The sequence below is a fragment of the Hirundo rustica genome, chromosome 4 (assembly GCF_015227805.2).
Source record: "Hirundo rustica isolate bHirRus1 chromosome 4, bHirRus1.pri.v3, whole genome shotgun sequence".
Lineage (NCBI taxonomy): Eukaryota > Metazoa > Chordata > Aves > Passeriformes > Hirundinidae > Hirundo > Hirundo rustica.
In genome coordinates this window covers 60,677,949-60,699,721 of record NC_053453.1, presented here as the reverse complement: position 1 = coordinate 60,699,721, position 21,773 = coordinate 60,677,949, and the positions used below count along the sequence as shown (strand labels likewise).

General features: G+C 39.6%; 1 protein-coding gene across 2 annotated transcripts in view; it reads left to right on the top strand.

The window, feature by feature from the left end:
- Positions 1-21,773, top strand: part of SCUBE1 (signal peptide, CUB domain and EGF like domain containing 1) — a 190,369-nt gene that overhangs the window by 90,170 nt on the left and 78,426 nt on the right. Inside the window, exons 5-7 of one of the 2 annotated variants that reach the window (XM_040062022.1) lie at positions 6,887-7,012; positions 15,083-15,199; positions 18,042-18,131. In XM_040062022.1, coding sequence (XP_039917956.1) covers positions 6,887-7,012; positions 15,083-15,199; positions 18,042-18,131 — 333 coding nt within the window. The remainder of the gene's footprint in view (positions 1-6,886; positions 7,013-15,082; positions 15,200-18,041; positions 18,132-21,773) is intronic. The other variant, XM_040062023.2, reaches the window with a different exon arrangement.

The window sequence follows — 21,773 nt, the reverse complement described above, 5'->3', positions numbered from 1 at the left end:
CTCCCCGCAGGGTCACTTTCATCTGCCAAGGGACACTGTGTGGCACCAGCTCCCTGAAAACCTCCCTTTTGCTTTGCTTTACTCTTTAAGGAATTGCTATTTAAAGATGAAGCAAAGTTAAAAGCAGGTTGTAGTGCTATGTTTTGTTTCTCTTTCCTTTCTTATCCTTACCTTTTTCTTCCCTTGCCATTTATTGCCCTTTAACATCAGATGCCAAGAGACTCGCAATTGATTCTGCCAGAGCAGCAGTGACACACAGGTTTTGGGCTATCTTGCAGAATTATTCTTTTTTAGATAATCCATATCTATGTGTGAGAAGGTAACAGAGACTATTGGGAAGAGTTTCAGCAAGCCTCAGCTTCTCTTGATAGCTCTGCAATGTGGGAAGCAGATTGAGACTGCAGACCTTCGTTCATGTGTTCACCAAAAAGCCATCGTACAGTCACAAGTTGGTGACAACCAGCATGGGATGGATTTCAGCCAGTCTTCTTTATTCTCCTCTGGTCCTGTGGGAATTGATGACATTTTCTGGCAATTTGGGAGTCTCTTTCCTTTCCCTACTTCCATGGTTTCTCTCTTAAACTTGGTCCATTCATACTCGTCATTCTCCTGAAACCACAACACCTTTGCAGAGCTGCAAATCTGTGCTCTTACTGCTGAAAGGATGAGGTTATATTTCTGATACGTGCCCATTTCTAAATCTTAAGACAAAAACCCTCTCCATGTGGTTTTGCGGCTGCCACTCAGAGCAGGAACATCTTGTCAGAGATGAGACTGCAAGTCTGCCTTCTGAAGATGCTGGCCCTAAGCAGCTGATCCAAACATTTCAGATCCAAACTGAAAAGACATGTAATTGCTAAACAAACTTGAATTTGTTTATTTTATAATATACCAGCAGCTGTTTTCTTGTACTATGTCCAAGATTTCTCCAGGCAACCTACTTAATAGTGTAGAATTCTGTTTCCTTGGGTCAGTTTGCCTGCTTTATTTGTTTTCTTTTCAACCTCTGTTGGGGTGAGTTGCAGTCACTGAAACAACTATTTTTTTTTGTAAAACTTTAGGCAGAACCTAGTAACTTAATTCAGGAATGGGGATGGGAAGAAAATGTCGTGTTCATTTCGTTAACGGTATGAAAAACATTAGGTGTTCATATAGATTATGACGTTTCCAGCATGCCCAATGTGGGGTTTCTCACTTAGCTCTGAAGGTCTGTTCCTAGATGTACTTGTGGCATTGTGATCAGCTGAGGGAGGGCACCTGCCTCAGTGAATTAGTTTCATCCTCTATTTCCTTGCTGAAGAGAGCAAATCTTGGTGGGGGGTTTGATCCTCAAGAAAGGACATTCTGTTTGAGATGAAAACATCTTAACTTCCCTCACTGAGGAGCAGAGCTCACCCAGACATTTCTCACATCCCAGAATCAGGTTCTTTTTAGGGAGCCAGAAGTGTCCAGAAGATCTGATGCAACTGTGCAGCATAAAGGTCAGATTCAGTCTGTTGGAAAGCAGTCCTTGGCTTCAGTGGCCTAAGATCTGGCCATATGTATTTGTTGACTCGAATTGGGTTGTTCAGCCAAACGCTGATTTTCATCCCCCTTGAGATGCACATGAGATCCTGGAGTTAGAAGGAAAAGATAGGGATACTCTCAGGTGTAGATGGGGAGCTGCTTTCCACAAGCCAGACAAAAAGTTAACAGTCTGTTTCTGTATAACAAAAACTTACATGCATAATGTGCCATTTGGCTTAGAACAGCCATCTCACATTTTCACTAACATCATGTTCCTGTCTCCATCAGAAACTTGGTGTCTTTTTGTTGGCTTCCATTCCTCACAGAGTAAGGAATAAGAACTCTGTGAGAGGAGTTGTCTTTGTTGGTTTTCTAAACTGCCTGGTCATTGGCCAGTGTGTTTTATTGTACCACTGTAGCTTCTTACACAATTTTTAAAAAGAGAAAACAAAACAAAACAAAACAAAAAAAAAAAAAAAACAAAACAAACAAACAAAAAAAAAATCCTATGATGTTAATACTTTACAAAACAAGTAAAATGAGAATACTTGTGTCCTCTTGTATTCTTTCCTCTATCTGCTGCTGAGGATATATCTTCTGTCTTATACATGGTGCAACTTAATAAGAGTACCTGTGTTACCTTGTGTTAAAATTAACTTACCAGCAAAAAAGGATAATGTGATTAGTTTTCAAGATCGAGTCTCAATGATGCAGAAGATGCTACTGGGCATGTCAGTGTGTATGTATGGGTTAAGTTCAAGATTGCCTATATCTTCTTAGCACGTTCAAGCACACGTAGTCTGAAAGTTATTGATGCAATTTAAAGTAGTCATTTTCAGATCATGTTTGGAATCAGCATGTTTATTTGAAAGGTATAAAACCAGCAGGAATATAAATACAGAGTAAGTGAAATCATGGCAACATAGAGTTAATATAAGCATATATGATGAGCCACAGGGTAAAATAATGGCTAAAAGTCTTAATTAAGATGAGAACAGACAGGGTTAATGAGAAATGAAGGCTGATCCGTGCTTTAGTTGTCACAGTCAGCCTGATTTAAGCACTTTCAGGGCCATTGAGCTGAAAACATTTTTAGAGCATAATACAATGGAGAGGCCATTATATCAGACTGAACATTTTGCAGAACAGCACTATTAAGAGATTTGTGATAACTAGATGGCAGATTGGATTAATGTAGTAGACTCACATCCAAATCTCTCCTAGGCCAGGAACAAAAATGAGTGTGGATTGTGGGTATACATAACAGTGGCTGTCACTCTCCCATGAACAACCTTTTGTAACTTAAGAGTCAGAAAAAATCCAGGAAGGCAATAGAAGAGAGTTTCTCAAGTCATATCTAAAATGCTGAGAGAGGATTTAGTTTAATTAGATCTGTGTTTTCCTTTCTTAAGTGACATTTCCCTTCCTGTTTATATTTTCCATTGGATTTTGTTTTGCTGCCTGTAAGGTGAATTTGCTGAGTCTGTGTTTCAGTAGTTTATTTGACTGTCGGCACTGCTGAAGAGACATGCACCCATTCTTGCGCTAGCTCTAGAGATTACCTTGAATAGCAGCATTTGGGATTAAGACACTGCTTTAGTAACAGTTAATATGTAAAACCTAGAACATTTCAACCCTGGACATTTTTGTGTCACGCTGATAAAGTAAGGAATTTTTTGTGTGTGTCTGTATGTACCGACTTCTCTCTTATCAACACACCAGCTTTCCCTTCATTTGGGAACCACGGTTTTCCATTTGACCCCCAGTCACATCACTTCTAGAAGCTGGGACACACCAAGCACTGCAAAAATCAAGACAAGCTGGGAGCAGCTCCTGGTGCTCCAAACCAGAGTGAGGCAGATGTGCACACAACAGGAGAGAGAGGGAGGTCACAAGTTCTGTAAAGAGTTCTGTAAATACCTTCTGGTTGGGGTTTGGATGGAAGATCCATTGTCTGATACTTTGCCCAGGCAGTGCAGCACACTGAGGTAAAACTGCTGGGGGCACAATTCTGTACTGACTTGGGAGAGGCCTCGAGTAGTTCTGTGGGTGTTTTCCCTCTCAGTCCTGTTTCTGCCCTGGATTAGTCAGCTCAAGGAAGGGGCGCTGTGAGAAGCACTGGGCATCTCTTGGTGCCAGGACCCATCTGCTCAGTTGGGGCTGATGGTGATAAAAACGTCAAACACATAAATGAGCAGCAGAATCCCACACGATTTTTCCATGATCATGTTGTTGGGTTTTGGGGTTTTTTTTAGAATGTGTAGTTTTGAACCCCTTTCTGCAAATAAAGAGAGTTTGGCCATGATTGTGGCGGTGGGGCTGGAGCATAGTGCCACTTCCCCCTTGGGTCACCTGGTGTCCTGGGGCTGAGCAGCAAGGCAGCCACTGAGAGGCTTAAATCCTTCTTTAACATTATGAAAAGTTTTCCTGTGCTGTTATTCCCACTCTGCACCTCTTATGGAAGAAGCATGTGCACATTAGGTGGCTGCTAAACAGTAACTAAAATATTGCAAAGCTTTCTTTCTCAGGGGGCACGAGCAAGGAGAAATGATAACTCAAACTCACTGCTCCTGTGGCAGCAGTGTGAACTCATCAGAGCACTTCTTCGCTGCCAGCAGTGCACCTTCTTCCAGTGTAGGAAAATACTGGAGGTGGTTTACTAATTGATTTTAAAGTTTGGACTACATCCTGCTCAAGGGAATACTGAACAAAGTAATTTTAGGAGTATTTTTCTGTCCTATTTATATGCATTTGTATAGAAACTAAGATTAGTACTAGAAAAGTACTTAGTGTATTCTTGTATTTTTAGTGTTACTTATGTGCCATATCATTAAAGATTCAGTATTGCCTGAAGAGTCAACTTGCCAAAAAGTAAACTTTATCAACAGTGATTCATAAATTATTTGTGTATGCAGATTGATACAGAAGACATCTGGACAAATATGGTATTTGCTGAAAAATTAGAACTGTGAATGATTAAAATTATTTGCAAACAGATTGCATTTTTAGCTAGGTAAAATATTAATTTGCTGCATTCTTATTTCACTAATTTTTTCAGGCTAAAAAGGTTTTGGTTAGGAATTTTTTTTGTAATTTAGTTCTTAGGGATTTTGAAAAATACTGAAATAAAAATGAGGTTTTTGTTGTGCTCCTGCTCTTGGCTGAAAAATAATGGTCTTTCATTTCACCAGAAAAAAAAAAAACAAAACAAAAAACCAAAAACCCACACTTATATTTTCTAAAATAATGATTTTCAGGCTCAGGAGTATTCACCAGCTAAATAATGGAACTGAAATATTTTTTAGACAGCTCTGATTAATGCAATAGCTGGAATAATTAATACAGTAACTAAAATATTGTGGTCTTAAAAACAAATACCAGGATCCCTTTCATTTCTAAATGTAATGATTTTGATCTTCAATTTCTCCCAATATTTTTAACAGTGCACAGTTTCTGCCTTCCTATAAAGGCAGACACTCACTATCTGCAAGTAAACACTGAAAAATCACTTGCTTGATTACTCCTGTGGGCCATTAAATATCTGCTTTCATCTCTATAATTCCTCTCTTCTGAGAGCCTGGGCAGTGGGACTCAATCAGCCATGTGTTATCTTTCCCAGATCCCTTTCGGAGCATAGCGCAGTGCACAGGAATGCAGTTTGTCAAACACATTGTGTCTGAAATCCTTTGTTGGGAGAAGTGGAGAGAAAGAGATTATAAAATGCCTCAAACCCTTCAATAAGGCCATTCCCAGGTTTCTTGTATCTGTCCAGCCCAACAAAGCGTTCATACCTCGCTTTGATGTGTGGGATGGTATATTAGAGCATATAGTGTGTATTGTATCTCAGAGCAGCATCTGCTGTCCAGGCTGCAAGTTTACAAAGAATAACTTACTTGGTTATAGTAACTTACTCTGTTTTGGCAAGTTTTTAGGCTCAAGGACAGCACAGAGGGGAATTTAGAAGAAATAAATACATCTGTTATCTATAATACGGGTTTTCATAGGTGGTGAGATTTAAGACACTGGTGTGTTTTGTAGGAGAGGTGAACAGAAATACCCAATCAGACTGGTGATGTGTGTTTTTCATTACTCTGCTAATACGAACCTCTCAGAGGTAAAGCTGAGCAGTGTGAATAACTTCTTGAAGCTGTTAACTTCTGTCACCCTGAGGCAATCTCTGACTGACTCTCTGTAGCATTTCCTCCTCAAAATTCTAGACACAAAACCCATTTACTTGCAATACACTGGCCCTGTAGGTTTAAGTTGAACATTTTGCACTCAAGTAATTTTGAGAAATAAGCCTAGAACAGGTAGAAGCAGACACATTGCAAAGCGCCAAATGAGTTGCAGAGTCCGCCCTGATGTTGCTTACAGCAGCGTTTCAGGCAACACGCGCAGTTTTCAGCGTAGCAAGCTGAGTTACAATGTGAATTCTCTGCCAGTGTGCTCTGAGAGAATTTGTCTCTCCTTTACAGGTCAGACATCCAAGGGGAAGTCTGGGAAGGCTTTGTAATGCAAATCTAGCTAGCCTTCCTTCAGACAAGGAATGTTAGATGCTGACCCACAAGAACTGAGTTCAAGATTTCTGTGAATGTGTGGGATTTGAATTAACACGGTAATGAAAGGCTCTAAGAGTATAAGGTGCATTCAGTATCTAAATCACGGACGTAGTTTAGAAAGCTAAATTTGTCTCTATGATGATTAAAAAAATGCTGGATGATACTATTCCTTGGCATAAACATTAGCAGGAATCTACCCATGGCACTTGGATGTTTGTTGAACAGCTGGTGTGTTTTGTTTAATAGAGTCAAAAAGAAAAGTGGTAGTAGGTTTGTTGGAGATGTGCTGTGTTTACGGTGGATGACAGAGAATAGAGATGGAAAACAAATAGCAAAGAAATGGATACAAGCAAAAATGCTTGGTTATAATGTTTGGCAGATTTTGTATGTTAGAAAATATAAAGCACATTAACAAGCATGTAAAAAGGCACCAGACAGGAACAGCCATGGAATTTATACAAGAAAAAATAACAGTGAGATCACTTACTCAGCTCTGTGGGACAGACAGCTTTCTAGACTATCCTTTAAATCCCTGATATTTTCATGGAAGATTAGAATATAGATACAGAATAGAGAAATCCCAAGTTTCTACATGAAACAGAGACACACAGTAGTGCTCATATTTGCCCCAGAGCATGTTTGTCTTTTATTACACTGTTTTGTGGACTGTATATCACTTTTCAACTCTGTTCTTTTGTCTTGTGGAACACGGTCCAGATGAAAAATAAAAGTTACAGATAAAGTTATTGGAGGACTGCCTACGCATAATTATTTTTTAATTTTATTTTAATACTAATATTTTCTCCTTTTCTTTTCCGCAGAGGGTATGAACTGTATGAACAAAGATCATGGGTGTGCGCACATCTGTCGGGAGACACCCAAAGGTGGGGTTGCCTGTGAATGTAGACCTGGCTTTGAACTTGCCAAAAACCAGAAGGACTGCAAATGTAGGTAGATGAAGATTAAATTTCAAATGCTCCAAAATGTCTTGTTTTCTTCATTGTTGTTATGTTCCAGAAGAAGTTAACTTTGTTTTGGCCAAAGGTGATTTGCAATTTTAGTAATGGCGGGGGGGGGGGGCGGTTTGCGGTAGAAGATGCATTTGGGGATGGATAAGAGGGATTGGATAACAGAATGTTGGCAGTGGCTCAGTTATCAAAACAGTAACTTTTCTACTTTCCTGTGAATGCAGAAAAGTGAGGGATCACTTTAATCCGGACTTTCCTAGTAAAGCAATACAAATAAAGCATAGTGGATTCTGGCTTGCAATATTTTGAAGGTCCACAAAGGTGGATGCATCAGTGAATTTAATGATAAACCCACCAGAGCTATCAAATTAAGGGTGTCAGTTCCAATTTTTTTTAAAAGCCAGAAATGATTGCTCTAGTCTTGATTCCACTGCTCACTACCTAGAATTGTTACTTGGAAAACATGCAGCTCCATCATAAATACTGTTCTTCAGAGCAAAGTCCAGAGTGGTGTATTCTTGAAGCTGGGATACTAAAGATGCAGGTACTCGTTAGCCCACAAAATTAGAAATTGTTCTGTAGAGGTTCAAATAATTGACCTCAGCATTGTCACCTGAAAGCTTCAGAACTGAGTCTTTCTGATGGCTACAGTGAGTCTTAGGGAATGCAAACTGAGTCCAATAGCTTGCATTCCTACTAGGTAGCTTTGAGAGACAAAAAAAAGTGCAGTAAAACAACATAAAATGTTTGCTGCTTTGCACAGGGCCAGTATTTTTGAGACAGTCTTTCCTATACTTCAGGTTTTTTCTTCCTGAGATCTCCACTGTGTAAACACATGTAGATGATATTAGTTCCCAAGTACAAAGTCAAAAGAATCATTTCTGAATGTTGTAAATAAATGCCACATGGTATTTGTACATGGTGTGTACAAAAGTAGGTACATGTACATGGTATCATGTACAGCCTGATTTCTGGTCCATATTAAGAGGCTATACAGGGCTAAAGGCAAAAGCACAGAGAAAAATGCCTTTATGGTAATTTTCATTCTCAGTGTTTATTAGAAGTGAGTATTTCATGCTCTTAATTGGAGTGCAACATCAGCTACATTGGTGAAGTGTGGGAGGATGTTTACTAACATTGTTATTATTTGTTTCCTCAAATCCTTATATTCTTTGGGATTTTCAGTAATAGATGGTGGCAGGAGGATTAGAGCCTTTTCTGGAACATTATTTCTATGTGTCTCAGGGTTTAATACAGTGAAAACCTCAATTTATTCTGTGCCCTCTGGTGTTCAAATTGTAGTTGGAAGTATGGAACTTGAGTAGGAACACTGAGTTTTCCTAGGCTGCAGAGCTCACTTTGAAGCACACCAGCCTCTACAAAGCAAATTCTGCAAGTATGATCCAGAGTCTTATTTAAAATAATTACTTCTAGTCCTTCCAAATGCACAGAAGTATAGAGGTGTAGCCAGATAGTTTGGGACAATAACTGTGAGATTACAGCAGGCTATTTATAGAAGCCTAATTCTGAAACCAAATCTCAACTTAAAAAAAAAAAAAAAAAAAAAAAAAAAAAAAAAAAAAAAAAAAACACCACAAAACACACCACCTTTTCCACAGCTAACCATTTCAGTGGAATTGGCTTAAACCCTGGCCTGCAGTTTTGCAACTACTCAGTTCCACTGTGTTGAAGAGCTAGACACTTCCCACTTGCCAGCCTGGGCTGGGTCTGCAGCCCTGTTTAGCAGGGACTGGCAGGGTCTGATGCACCCTTGTAAAACCCTCTATCCCTCTCAGTTATGCTGGTTTATCGTGGTCCTCCAGGAGTCCGTCCATGCCTTTCAAGGTTTGTCAGAGCTTGCTGCTCTGTTTTTTTTAATGTGAACAAGTGACAGAGAATGTAATATCTCTTAGTACACCTAGTACCCCTCTGGGTGAACCTTCATCAGCCAGTTTGCAATTCAGTCAGACCACTAGGAGAGGTTTTCAAATGTCTTGGCCCAAGGCCTTTAGAAATGATTCAAGTCTTCCTCAAAGGAAGATGTTAAAATAAGTTAGAAAGCAGAAGCACTTGGAGGAAAGCTCCATGCTTTTTATGCATGCATCACAGGATTGTCATTGCGTGGTAGTTACATAATCACATCCCATCTTATCATTTACCTTCACATGCTGAAAAGGCAGTCACTCTTGCTTCATTCAGTGTCCATGATGGTCAGTGTTCATTAAACAGGCTTGTGTTCAGTGGCTTCTTCTCCATAATTTAGTGTCATGCCTTTCCTGCTGCACGCTGTTTAAACCCTATTGTGAGCGTAAAATTTTTCATTCCCTCATGGATTTTCCCATGATACTCATTACTGTAATATCAAAGTGCTTTGTAGACATTAGTAATGCATTTTCAAAATACTCTTCTCAAGTTAAAAAGAACTGCTTTGCCCATCTTAAAAGTAAGAAATTAATATAAAGATATTATTGTAAAGTCATTTAGTAGTGATAGGTGATTAACAAGAGCCACACAGAACCCAGCTAAGCATTTACAGCACATTCATGTGATCCAAGCCAAACTCATGATGGCTCCAACTATATTTGCAAGTGCCACAGAGAAAGGACTATAATATCAGTAACCTGTAATAGAAGAGATTTGAGTGACTTGCCAAGCTCTAAGTAGGAATTCCACAGAGAAGGCAGAAATAGGTTTGAGTTTTTAAGGCTCTTTTCACTGTCTGAACAAGAAAGTTCTTTCTTGGCAGTTTATTTCTGGTTTGCTACTCACTCTGCAGTAGATGAGAAAAGATTCCCAGCTGTTTCCAGAGCCCTGACTTTCCCCAGCTTCATTAGGCACTAAATGAGACAGGAGCATTTTCTGCATTTGTCATTAAGGAGAGAGTTATCATGACAAAATAGGTTTTTGTATCAGTCTGGCTTTTGAGTGCTTAAGATTGCAGCCTTAATGTTTTCTTAGAGTAAATTTTAAGTATGCAATTTCTAGCTGCCCAACATGTTAAGAAAACACTGAAGTGTTGAGGCTGAAAGGGACCTCAAGAGGCCCTCCAGAAATACACCAAGCAGAATGACACAGATCCATACGTGATCCCTTGGATGAGCTGCATCCTTTAGATCCAAAGCACCAGTAAACTTCAGCTTCTGGGAGTTTACTGCTACTCCTGTAAATGACTTTAATGACCTCTGGTGTACACAAGCCCAGAAGGAGACTATGCTTTGTCAGTGATTTTCATAGATACTTGCTGGCAGCAGAAAGAAAATACTTCAGAGCAGTCAATTTGGCTCCAGATTATGTTCAAAAACACATGGGAATTTACCTCTTGTTTCTACATCTGTATCCATGATAGATACTAAGATTCTGCTCCTGAGCACGATTGCATTAGAATTTGATAAACTGAAGATTTTTTTTTTCCCCCAAATACAAAAAACCCAAGATATTTTATGTTCCTCTCTTACTTAGCTGGAATCTTAAAAATAAGGGGAAATCTAAAGCAGATTCACAAGCTGCAGCCTGAAAGAGTTATAAACAAGTAAAAGCTGAATCTTAATGAAAAATGCTGGGTAACCCTACCTTCAACTGTTTTTATCTGCCTCCTTGGATAATAATGATTTCAGTGAGCAGGAGGGCTAGTGCAAATTCTAAAAATCCTGTCTAGTACTTTTACAATAAAATGCCAGCCTCCCTATGCCAAGTGGCAGCTTTTCAGCTCCTGCTGACTGTCCTCATGCAACTGTTTGCTGTCAGTACCAAGATCCCCAGAATGTTAAAAATGTAAAGCCAAACTAGAATAAGAAATATCGGATGCACAGTTTTATCACATAGAGGTGCCCATATATTTATGCAAATTATATATTTAATGGCCAATTTAGTTAAGAAACAGTGCAGTTTTCAAGATATCTGGAATGACAATATGCTCATTTGGGAAGCCCATTCGGTCCACATATGGACAGGATCAGGACACTGTTGTCTTGGGCAATTTTTTAGGTTACTGAGTAATAAATGCTAGATTAAATAATTGGCCATATGTTTTCAAGTACTTCTTTTCATGGCTGTGTAAGATTGACCAGAAAGAGGGTTCTGTGAAACTTCACAGAAGCACTGAAAAAAAGGATTTAGGATGTAGAGTGAGGCCGAATATTGGTATTTTCTGTCTTCTAGGGAGTTTAGCATGGAATATCAATATCAGTACTTAGTGGAATATGTACATTAAAATCCTTCTTGTTCTTTAAGATGTTATTTCTCTTTCAGACAGTTGTTTCTCATTTTTCATGATGAAAATGTCATTTCTAGACTAGTCCAAATATTTCTCTGTAAGAGTGTAAGCCCTGGCACTGTAATGCCAAGCTGTGTCTCAGGACTGTTTGGCTCAGTCCAGTCAAACTGAGTAGATGCTGCTGGTTCCAGTGTGGCCAGGTGGACAGGTAGGGCCATTATGCCACCTGCCAGGGCCTGAAAAGTGTCTGGCCAGCCCAGGACCCTGAGCATTGTAGTCAGTGAAAAGAATTAATCTGGTTTGAAGGCACTTTGAAGCCCCAGGGTCAGCCCTAAATCTCTTTATCCACATGGAAGGAGTGTTGGGAGAACAGACTGGTTATTTGGCTGCCAGCACTGGACGTGTCCCACAGAGGGTGTGTGTCATTGTAGGGCTTCTCTGCTGATGTACAGGGCATTTCTCCCACTGAGGGAAAGAGCCTGGCATCTTGACTGCACTTACGACACATGCAAATGTTGAAGCACTGTCAAAAGATGTCACTCTGGTTTTAAATCTGCCACGTGGGGCTAAGTGTGTCTGAGTTCTAACAGATAGGTGAATATTCTTGTTTGGTGAAAAAAAAAAAACAACACTGTTTTCCATCCCTTTCATTTTGACATGATTTATGATATTTTAAGGTGATCTGTTTCTGTTGGAATTTACCACTTTGCCTCTGTTTGCCTCTTTAATGTCAGACTCTGAATGAGCACACAGTTGTTAGCATAGCTGCAGAGTCCAAATTTATCAGAAATATTTTTTAAAATAACACTTCACTTATTCTCATTAATATTGCTTTAATTCTTTCTGACAAAAATGGAGTAGATCTGGATTTCCATTTGCTTTTAAATAATTATGATTTTTTTTCCTCTAAGCAAGAGAAACTTCCCACTGTGTCACTGCCACAGAATGAGGGTTGGAAGAAAATTGAAGTGACGTATTTTACAACTGGATTTCGTGCCTATTTCACCTGTAGAGCTGTCAAACTTCAAAATGTTGACTCAAGTTACTTAAAATAAATAAATAAATTGTAGTCTAGACAGAAATTAAAATCCTTCAAAAACATGATTTACTAATGTTTCTAGGAGACATTAGTAAAAGGAACTGACCTACATGTGCATTCATGGACTGGGTAGAACAGGAGCCAGTAACTTTAATGTGCAGGGAAGCTGTAAAAGTGTGTGATTCTGCAGGATTTGCTATAAATGCCATCAGTCTAATGCAATTTTTTCATAGACAAATATAGTAAGGAAAAGTTCCTCGTATTACGTGGGTCAGAGCAAGCATGTTAAGGTATTTTCATCTCTGCCAGCAGAGGCTTTCAGCAAGGAATGCCAAAAATAACCACTGCAGTCACCTTTTTTAAATATGCACTTTGTTGCTGGTTGCACTTTAAAATCCTCAGTAAAAATACTCTTGGCTAGAAATGTATTTAAACATCTGGCATAAACACCTTTAAGTTAATTGGTGATGGCACTTGCAGTCCAACAAGGATAGAAACTCCACATAGTCCTAGAGGCATATGGGGTCAAGTAATAAAAGCCTGTCTTAATTGGGAAGGGGGGGACTTTCAAGAACAGAGAATTGTCATAGAATTTTGTCTGTTTTGCATCAAAAATAAAAAGCAAAATGTTACTGTGTTAAAGGGAAAGAAATGTTGCTTCCTTTGGATGCAGAGCAGGCTGATTTGCTTCAGCTATTTTTTCACAAAAACAAATTATCAGGTAGGCTATAAAAATGGAGAAGGAGAAAGAATGCTCGAGGGTGGCTGTTGCTTAGGGGGTTTTGTAATGTAATGCCTTGCAAGTTTAGGATTCTTATGATTTTTGATATATTCCCTCCTCTGTCCGATTGGGCTGAACCCACAGTTTGCATTTTCCAATCTAATGCACAAACTGTCAAGCTCCAAAAAGGGAACATGGGTCAGGCAGGTTTCCCCAACTTTCTCACTGCCATTCTTTCCAGTTGGATAGAACAGTGATACTCCTGGAATGTGAGATGGGAATCCAGGCAGTCTCTCTTCTCAGATTATTCTTGCCACCAGGCACCAAGGCTATTCCCTCTCTATCTCTGAACAGCACAAGGGGTTTTAGGCCAAGTGTACACTGGGAAGGACCAAGGATGCTTACACCTATAGCGGCCTCAGGTCTGTACTCACTTGAGAGGTGGACAATTCCCATTGTGATCTTTGCCAGAATTCAGGAGCTGAAACTGTAAACTTGTGGTTCCCATACTGGCAGGACGTTTTAATGGGAATTCTGCTGGGTATGCTGTGGTGGGTCTCCCTCAGTTGCTTTTTTAAGAACTGTTCCATTTTAAGCTAAATAATTCCATGATTACTGAGAGTGACATGGCTGCTCAGCACTGAGGCACTCACACCAGAGGTGGGATATTTCATTTCTAGTTACTGTGATGGAAAATTCCGGTCTACTCCATTTTCAGGAGCTAGAATTAAAGCGGGGTCACTGAGTTCAGTGGGAAAATACATGAACTTAGCCCTCTTGCATTAGATACAACCTCAGATTTTAGTTAGTTACATGATTTTCAAATCCTGTTAATCATTATCTTGGCTGTACTGTATATTGCAACTTGTTATCCTGCCTCCTTTATAAATTCTTATCTAGAAGGAAAATTCCGCCAAGACCGATGTGAGGAAGTTCCTTCTGATTGCTGGGAGGCAGTGTTTAAATAAATGTAGTCTGCATTTAAATAATGATAACTTTTCAAAACATTTAAGTCCTCTGAAATGATGAGTACATAACTAAATAATAGCATATTAATGTTCCCTCATATTTGCCGGTATATATTTACCAGCAACGAACCTAGTCCAAATAACGACAGTAAATTGAATTCAGAAATCAGTCAGATCAGAACTGTTATTCGGCATCAAGGTGTCCAGCTGCAAAGGATGAAATGACACAGGGACAAGTGAGAGGCTTTATTGAATGGTGCTAGCCAGCTTAATATTTTAAATCTGGTTTGTCTTAGCTGGCAGAAATTAAATTCATCATGTGACAAAGGAAATTAATTTAATCTGGTCTACTAATTCCTGTAACCTTCAAAACTCTACCTATTCTCATGAAAAATGTTTGCTTTAATGGATGTTTAGTACTTTTTCACCAGAGGACATTTGAATTGCTAAAAGCTGTTCTTCGCTATATTCCTGGAAGTGAAAGTGGCATCTCCAGTGCCTCCCTCCTGGCTGAGGCCAGCACATGGCAGAGCCGTAACGACTGTGTATTTTTTGTTGCAGAGGAGAAAAAAAAAAACCCACAAACAAACATTTCCTGTTTTATTTTTAAACTAGTTGCTTTAGGAGGGGGCAGGACTTGATATAGTAGATTTCAAGACTTCTGTGGTTCTGTTCTTGCTTCTTGGTCTCTGCTTCCCCTACTGAGAGAATGAAGGAGTAGTGAAAGAGAGATGCTGTCTATAGACCTGAAACGATACATTTGTATTGGTAGACTGTTAGTTTCATCATGTATATGAAGTAAGTAGCTTTTAGGAAGACATGCAATTGGCTAAGAGTCACACTAAAATTATTAATACAAATAGAGTGGGGGAAATGCCTTTATTTTTCTTTCTCTTTTTTTCTTCACTGTATGGATTGAGGCTAGGGCATGAGACAGGGAGGGGGCAGAAGGAAGAAACTGAAATAAAAGCAAGCACAAATGTTATGTTGCCTTGTGTCTTGGTATGTTACTGCTCTTCTGTGTTCTGAAAGGCTCTCAAGACTAATTGGTTTCATTGTCATTTTATTTATATATACATATATACACATTCATATGGGGCTTAACTAGTAACCTGTAACTATGGGAATGGAGGCTGCCAGCACACCTGTGATGACACAGATACTGGTCCTGTGTGTGGTTGTCATCAGAAGTATGCCCTGCACTCAGATGGCCGAACCTGCATTGGTGAGTACTTCTCTGCAGCACGTTTGATTTCGGGTTGCTCACAATCTCCGTGCCGTGTGTGCGCGCGTGTGTCCGTGGGTGCGTGTGTGTGTGTGTGTGTCCCGCAGGGGTTCCGTGCTGCCAGCGCTGACAGAAGGGTGCTCCAGCAGCTCCTGGCTCAGCCAGGCACACAGTGAAGCGTTTGTGCATGTTCTGTCACAACGTTTGTTGATGAAGTATCCCTTTGTTACCCGCTTGTAACTCGTGTTTCTGTTCGCAACTATTTTTGAAGTTAAAAAGGCGTAGAACGTTCATCATTTTGAATGAAAGTTCAGCTCTTCGTTCGTTCACGTTTGTTAGTCAAGACTTCCTTGCTTGAGCAAGGTTAGAAAAATTACCTCCCTTTCTGAGTTGTTACCAGGGAAAAGGAGTCATCATTATGTGCTTTCTTCCCTGGTGTATGTTTCGTGATTCTAAAATCTACAACACTTGTAGTGACTAAGCTTTCATTCAGAATACCAGCCGGAAAAAGCCAGTCAGGACATGGAGCATCTTGGCAGATGCTTTGCAGATGTTTATGATTATAAAATGTGTAATTTGCTTAACATCTTTTCTTTCCACTCCACTTTAAAAAAAAAAAAAAAAAAAAAAAAAAAATTTGAAAAGTGCATTTTTGCATAGTGCAAGTTAACATTTGAAAATTCTTACTCTCAGATCAGAACCTGAAATCCATAATGGCTTTCATTGGCATTGCAGATATGTTGACTTTTTTTTGTTTGTATAATTTCAAGTTCTTACAAATTCTTAGTCATTTCCTGAGGTTAAAAAAACGTAGACACATATTTATCATATTTTCTCTCCTATACTGCAAGACAGAGCATTTGAAACCCATGGAAGTCTGTCAGTTGCCTTTAGCCAGCCTGTCTTGGTCAGATCCATGGCATAAAGCTCCGTGATTGCCCAGAGCCTTGCTTGCTTTTGAGGGGTGTAATTGCACAAGTTGTGGGGTAGGGTGAGGTTTATGCTGGCAGAGGTAAAGCTGAACAGGGCTCAGAGCTGGGCTCTGCCTTTTTGTCTGCACAAGGTGTGTCTGAGTGCAGGGGATCTCTCAGGATGTGCCTCTGATAACAGAGAGGGCTCCATCCTATAATCCCTGTCCTGTGACAGTTCCAGATGGGCAGAACTTGCAAGAGTGAGAGCCTTGGGAGCAGGTTTTATTCAATAGATAATTGATATTCTATTTATTATTGTTCGCTAATATCCTTGGATTGATGTTCTATTTTGTCCAGCATGTAAAAATTTATTTTTAAAGCTGTGTACATTGCATCTATTTATTTTTTCCCATTTTTGTAATGTAAAACATACAACTCCTTGTTACATTCCTTGGTCTTGTGATGTAAGTCACGTATTACTGCCTGTGCTGATTTTCTTCCCTCTAAAATAGTTCTTTCTCTTAGAATACTTCTAATTTTTTTATTTATTTTTTACATTTTTATTCCTGCTTTCTGGTGATGGTTCCTGATTGCCTGTCTTGTCTGATAACTGACGTTTATTAATTATTTACAGAGAAAAAAAAAAAAAAAAACAAACTCAAACAAAAGCCTCTATTGCAGCCTGATCCCATCTAGAACTTGTTAAAAACAAAACAAAACAACTTGTTGTTACCACTCAACCATGTAGAGTTGCCACAAACAAAACCTGCCAGCCTCCTCCTCCTCCTCACTTCAGTGATTCCAGTGTTTGCTGTCTTCAGTGGTGTATATATTCCAGGCATCACTGCAAGAATGCAAACTTCTGCAATGCCAGATAAATACTTGTTGACCTTTTGTCTAACATATTTTGTCTTTGTTTGCTTGTCTTAACCTTTTATTTTATTTTTTTTAATGTTTGCTGCATGTGAAAGTCCCCACTTGCATTATCGTTTTTTGTTTTCCTAATGAGCATTTCCCTTTTCCTACAAATCATTTTATTTACCCAGCTGCTGCTTCTCCATTGGTGTCAGAAATCTTTATTTCACCTACTGATCATCTATTCTCACACTTGTGACTGTTTCTGTGTATTTCTAATGCAGAATAAGCAAAGTCCTCATTACATATGAAACTCTAATATGTAGGATGTCAGAGACTACCTTGTAAAGTGACCTCTGATGACATCATCCTGCTCACCGCATGCTAATAAAATTACTAAACCCTGTTCTTGCAACATCTTTCCTAGCGTTGAATGTTTAGCTAGTAGTGTTTCATAGACAAGCAGGCAACCAGCACTGCCCAAATTGATCTTTTTTTGTGTTTGTTTGGTTTGTTGTTTGTTTATTTTTGTTGTTGTTGTTTAATTTGCATGCTGTTGTTTCGTTTCTCAGTGTGTCAATGTGTACAAGGCTGTGGTGCATCCGTGCCCATCCATCACCGGACTCCTCTCTCCCTCTCTCTCTCTCTCTCTCTCTCTCTCTCTCTTTCTCTGTCTTCTGCTTGTCACCTTCAGATACTGGTGCCCCCATTAGCCTAGTTTGTCTTCAGTAATGTGTTTAGCCTTCCTGAATTTTAATTTTCATCATTAACACCTCTCTGGGGCACCCGTGTTAGCTGTCTTGCTCTCCAGTAGAAATCCACCTTCTTCTGTGTGGTTAATTACTTCTGAGTTGACCATTCTTCCTTCTCACCCTCTTTCTTCCTCCTTTCCCTAAACACCCTTTTAATTTTTTCCTGGGTTCTCAAAGGGAATTAACTCTCTAACGGGGATTTAGTGCTTTCATGCCTTGCTTCTTGGCTTTGGCTGTGCCATGCCAAGAAACTGTCTTAGGCAGCGGAAAATTGGGCTTGTGATTAACCAACTGCTCCATGTTTGTCCCTTACTTGTGTTTTAGAGAAGGATGAGGCTGCAATTGAGAGTTCTGAGTACAATGCCACGTCAGTAGCTGATGTGGACAAGCGGGTGAAACGGCGGCTACTTATGGGTAACACTTTTCTTCCACTTCCTTTGTTGTGCTCTCACTTTTGTCTGTATGTGTGTGGGGGGAGGTTCTCTTTTGGTCTCATTTGGTTTTGGTCTCCTTTGGTTTTGGTTTGGCCTGTTTTTGGTTTTTTTTTTTTAACCTGACTTCATCTGTGTGGAAAGGTCACCGATTTTGTTAAGTTCTCATCTGTTGTACAACTTCATTCCTTGTTTTTAAACTTTTTTTTTCCCTAATGCTGCAGCTTTAATGTTCAGTTTTCTCTGCATAGAAAGAAGCTTTTGCCATTAACCTTACTTAGCTTATGCAAGCTACTTTTTACATGTGATTTGTGTGTTTGTGTGTATGTGTTGCTGTAGAATTCCTGAAAAATCTCCTATTGCGGATCTGCCTATTGACTTAAAAATGGATTATGATGATGATGATAACGATATAAATCAATGTTCTGTTACATCCCTAGTATTAAATGAACAAGTGTATTTGCCTAATTAAAATTTCATGTTCTTTTGATTCAAATGTAAATAATATGACTGGAAATTCACTGATTTCCTTTGTGCAGCTATTTTAGTAACCACTGAAAGATCTTTTCCTAGTGACTAGTGAGCTTCTGTACATTCTTCTTTCTGAGGCATGGCTTGTTTCTCTGTGTTGTTGGAGCCTGAGAGTGGAAGAGAGTAGGAAGTGCACTGAACAGTGAAGATAATTCTTCAGCTTCTGCTCTCAGTTAACCCATTGCACGCCCTTGTGCTTGTCTCCTTCGCTTTACATTTCTGGCTGTTAGTGAGAATGACCTTTTGGGTATAGAAAGGGTTGAGCAGCTGGGCCTCTGCCAGATTTTGCATGAGACAAAGAGCACAGAGTAGCACAGACTGCTGAATGATGCTGGGAGGTTTTCAGGTGGTTTATTTCTCTGTATTTTCCACTCTGATGCCCTACTCGTCTCATAAAATTATTTCCACTAGGTTTTGAGCACAGTGACCATTGGTGAGATGTACGCAATGGACCCTCTTACAAGACAGGGATTCATCACCACAGAAGAGACTTTAGCAGTACAAAATTCTGCTCTCTTCCCTCAGGGTTACTCTTTCTTTTCTTAAAACCACTGAGTCCTTTGCAGACTGTCCTGCTAGCCTTTGGAAAGCTCAGCTCTGCCTGTGAGTGTCCATGCCTATCTGGAGTGACCGCCTTGAGGAGACCAAAGCCTCACTTTGAATATTTAGTTGATTGCTGGGCTAATAGTTGCAGTAGGTGGAAATATTTATACAGTTCCCATATCATTTGTATCTTGTCATCCATGAGAAGGAGTCCCTTTACCTAGAGGCCAGCATACAACCACTGAGTAGGAAATGGCATAGTGTTATGAATCTGTAAGGGTATTAGATGACAAAATTAAGGTAAAATATCTTCCTTCATTTGAAAACCTGGGCATATGTTCCTTTATTTTTAGATTATCAATGATTGTTAATTTCCAGTTAGTTTGCAGACCTAGCAGGTGACCCATATAGTCTTATATTTTAATGATACACAATTTCAAATAATTTAACCTGACAAAAGCTATGAGACAGCTCATCTTGCTTTATAAATGTGCTGTTAACACTTTTATCAATAATTTCAATAAGATGCATAGTCTCACAAGAAGTCAGGAAAATAAACATGCCAAAAGGCCTCTAGACCACTGAAGAATGCAACCCTCTGGGTCTCAATGGTGAGTTTGACCAGCCACAAATAGCATAAACAGTACTTTCTAGAGGTACTGAGCAACATAGTGCACTGTGTTGATACCTCACCCTCTGAAAAAAATAAATATCCAACCTGAAAATAAGCTCACACTGTTTCCAAGAGTCCTGACAAATAGCATTAGAAAGTTTAGCCTTTAAAAAGTTAGTAACAGCCTTCTTAATTACACCAGGTCTGCAAGTTCCAAGCTGAACACAGACCCTAGAAATAAGCTTAAGGAGACAGTTTAAAATCCAGTTTGCAAAACACTCTTCAGTACCTCCTGTATTAGCAAGTATCAGCTGAGAGCTGGGAGTTTCTGGACATGCTGTGTTTAAACCATTGATTCCGTAGAAAAACACTGACTAGAGAGGAAAAGAAATTTAATTAGTGAGTGATATCTGAGCGGGTAGCTTAATATATATGGACTTTTCTATTTGTTTGTTTCTGCTGATTGCTGATACTCAGAATTTTTTTTTTTTTTTTTAATGCAGCCTTACTCATTTCTAAAGTGTAGTGGCATTTCCATGAAATTCCATATGTCTTCAGATGTTTTTCTAAAAAGCTGTTTTAGGAAGTAGTGGAAGGCTTCTCAGGAAACTTTTTTCCCAGTTTTTCTAAATGGACTGTGATTTTTGACCCTCCTGCAGGCAGTCTTGGGAGAGTAGGAAAAGTAGATGACTTTATGTAATTTTAGTAATCTGATGAAAGGTGCTTTTAGTTACAAGTCCTGAGATGGTATTTGCTGGTCCCCTGTCATTTGCTGCATGCTATCAGAATGACTGTGATCTGTATAACCCTTCATGTCAACCAAGACTCAGAATAAGCTTGACAAGATTGCTTTAGAGGTGTTGCTGTCAGACAGGGCTGCCTATAGCAGTCATTTTGCTACACCAAGTCTGGCCACCTCTGTGTCTCAGACTGGCTCTTACAGGAGCCTGTGTCTGAGCCATGCTGTAGTGCTGTGACTTGTGGCTAAATCTTAAACAGAGAAAACTAGATAAATACACAGTTTTCCTTCCTGTTTGATGTATCCTTATCTAGATCTCCTCTTGTGAGGCAGGTGAGAAACTGGTCTTCTCTGATGACCGACAAGAAACTTCCCTTTAGAGCTGCCTAGGAATTTTCATTCAACTTTTTTGTAGACAGATGCCGAGGGCTTCCAGCTGTCACTTATTGCCCTGGATCAGAGAAAAGCACTTGGATTCAGAGTTGAAAGTGCTCCCATTACATGGAAGGCACAGAATGGCTGTTGTCTGGTCAGTGAACATTCATACAGCTCATTTCCCTCTTCTTCTCTTCCCCTTGGCCCTTGCCATCATGGAGTGGAGGCAGTGCAGCCTTAGTTGTGCTCCAGGGGGGCTCCCGGAGAGGTTCTGCCTTGGTTCTGTGGTGGCTGCTGTAAACTGGACCTTGAGCCATGAGATGAGGAAGGACATTGATCCTGCAGAGGTGCACAGCTCCAAAACCATCATCTCTAAGGCACATTACATGCCCTTTGTTGCAGAACACTTTGCACTTGCTACGAAGCAGAAGAGCACAGTCAATGTCCCTACGTCCTCTCAAGCACCTGGTATGGTTCATCTTGCAGTTAGTTGAGCACAGCCTTCAGCTCTTAAAAATATGTTCAAATCTTTTTTTTTGTATGGTATAGCAGAATTTTTTTCGAAAATGTTTTGTGTGTTTCTTGGGAGCATCGCAGAGACTTTTTCTATTTTCCTTTACCTTCTTTTCCTTGGGAACCTATTTGCCATGACTCTTTTTTCTGTCGCAGCATCATAGCATGAGTCTGCCCTACCTGGTTAGAGGAATGGACTGGTGCATTTCACATTTTTTCAGGCTAAATCCAGAATGAATGTGAATCATAGTATAATCTGCTCTGCCTTCCAGTATGAGAGCCGTTCTAGTATGAGCACACAACTTTAGAAG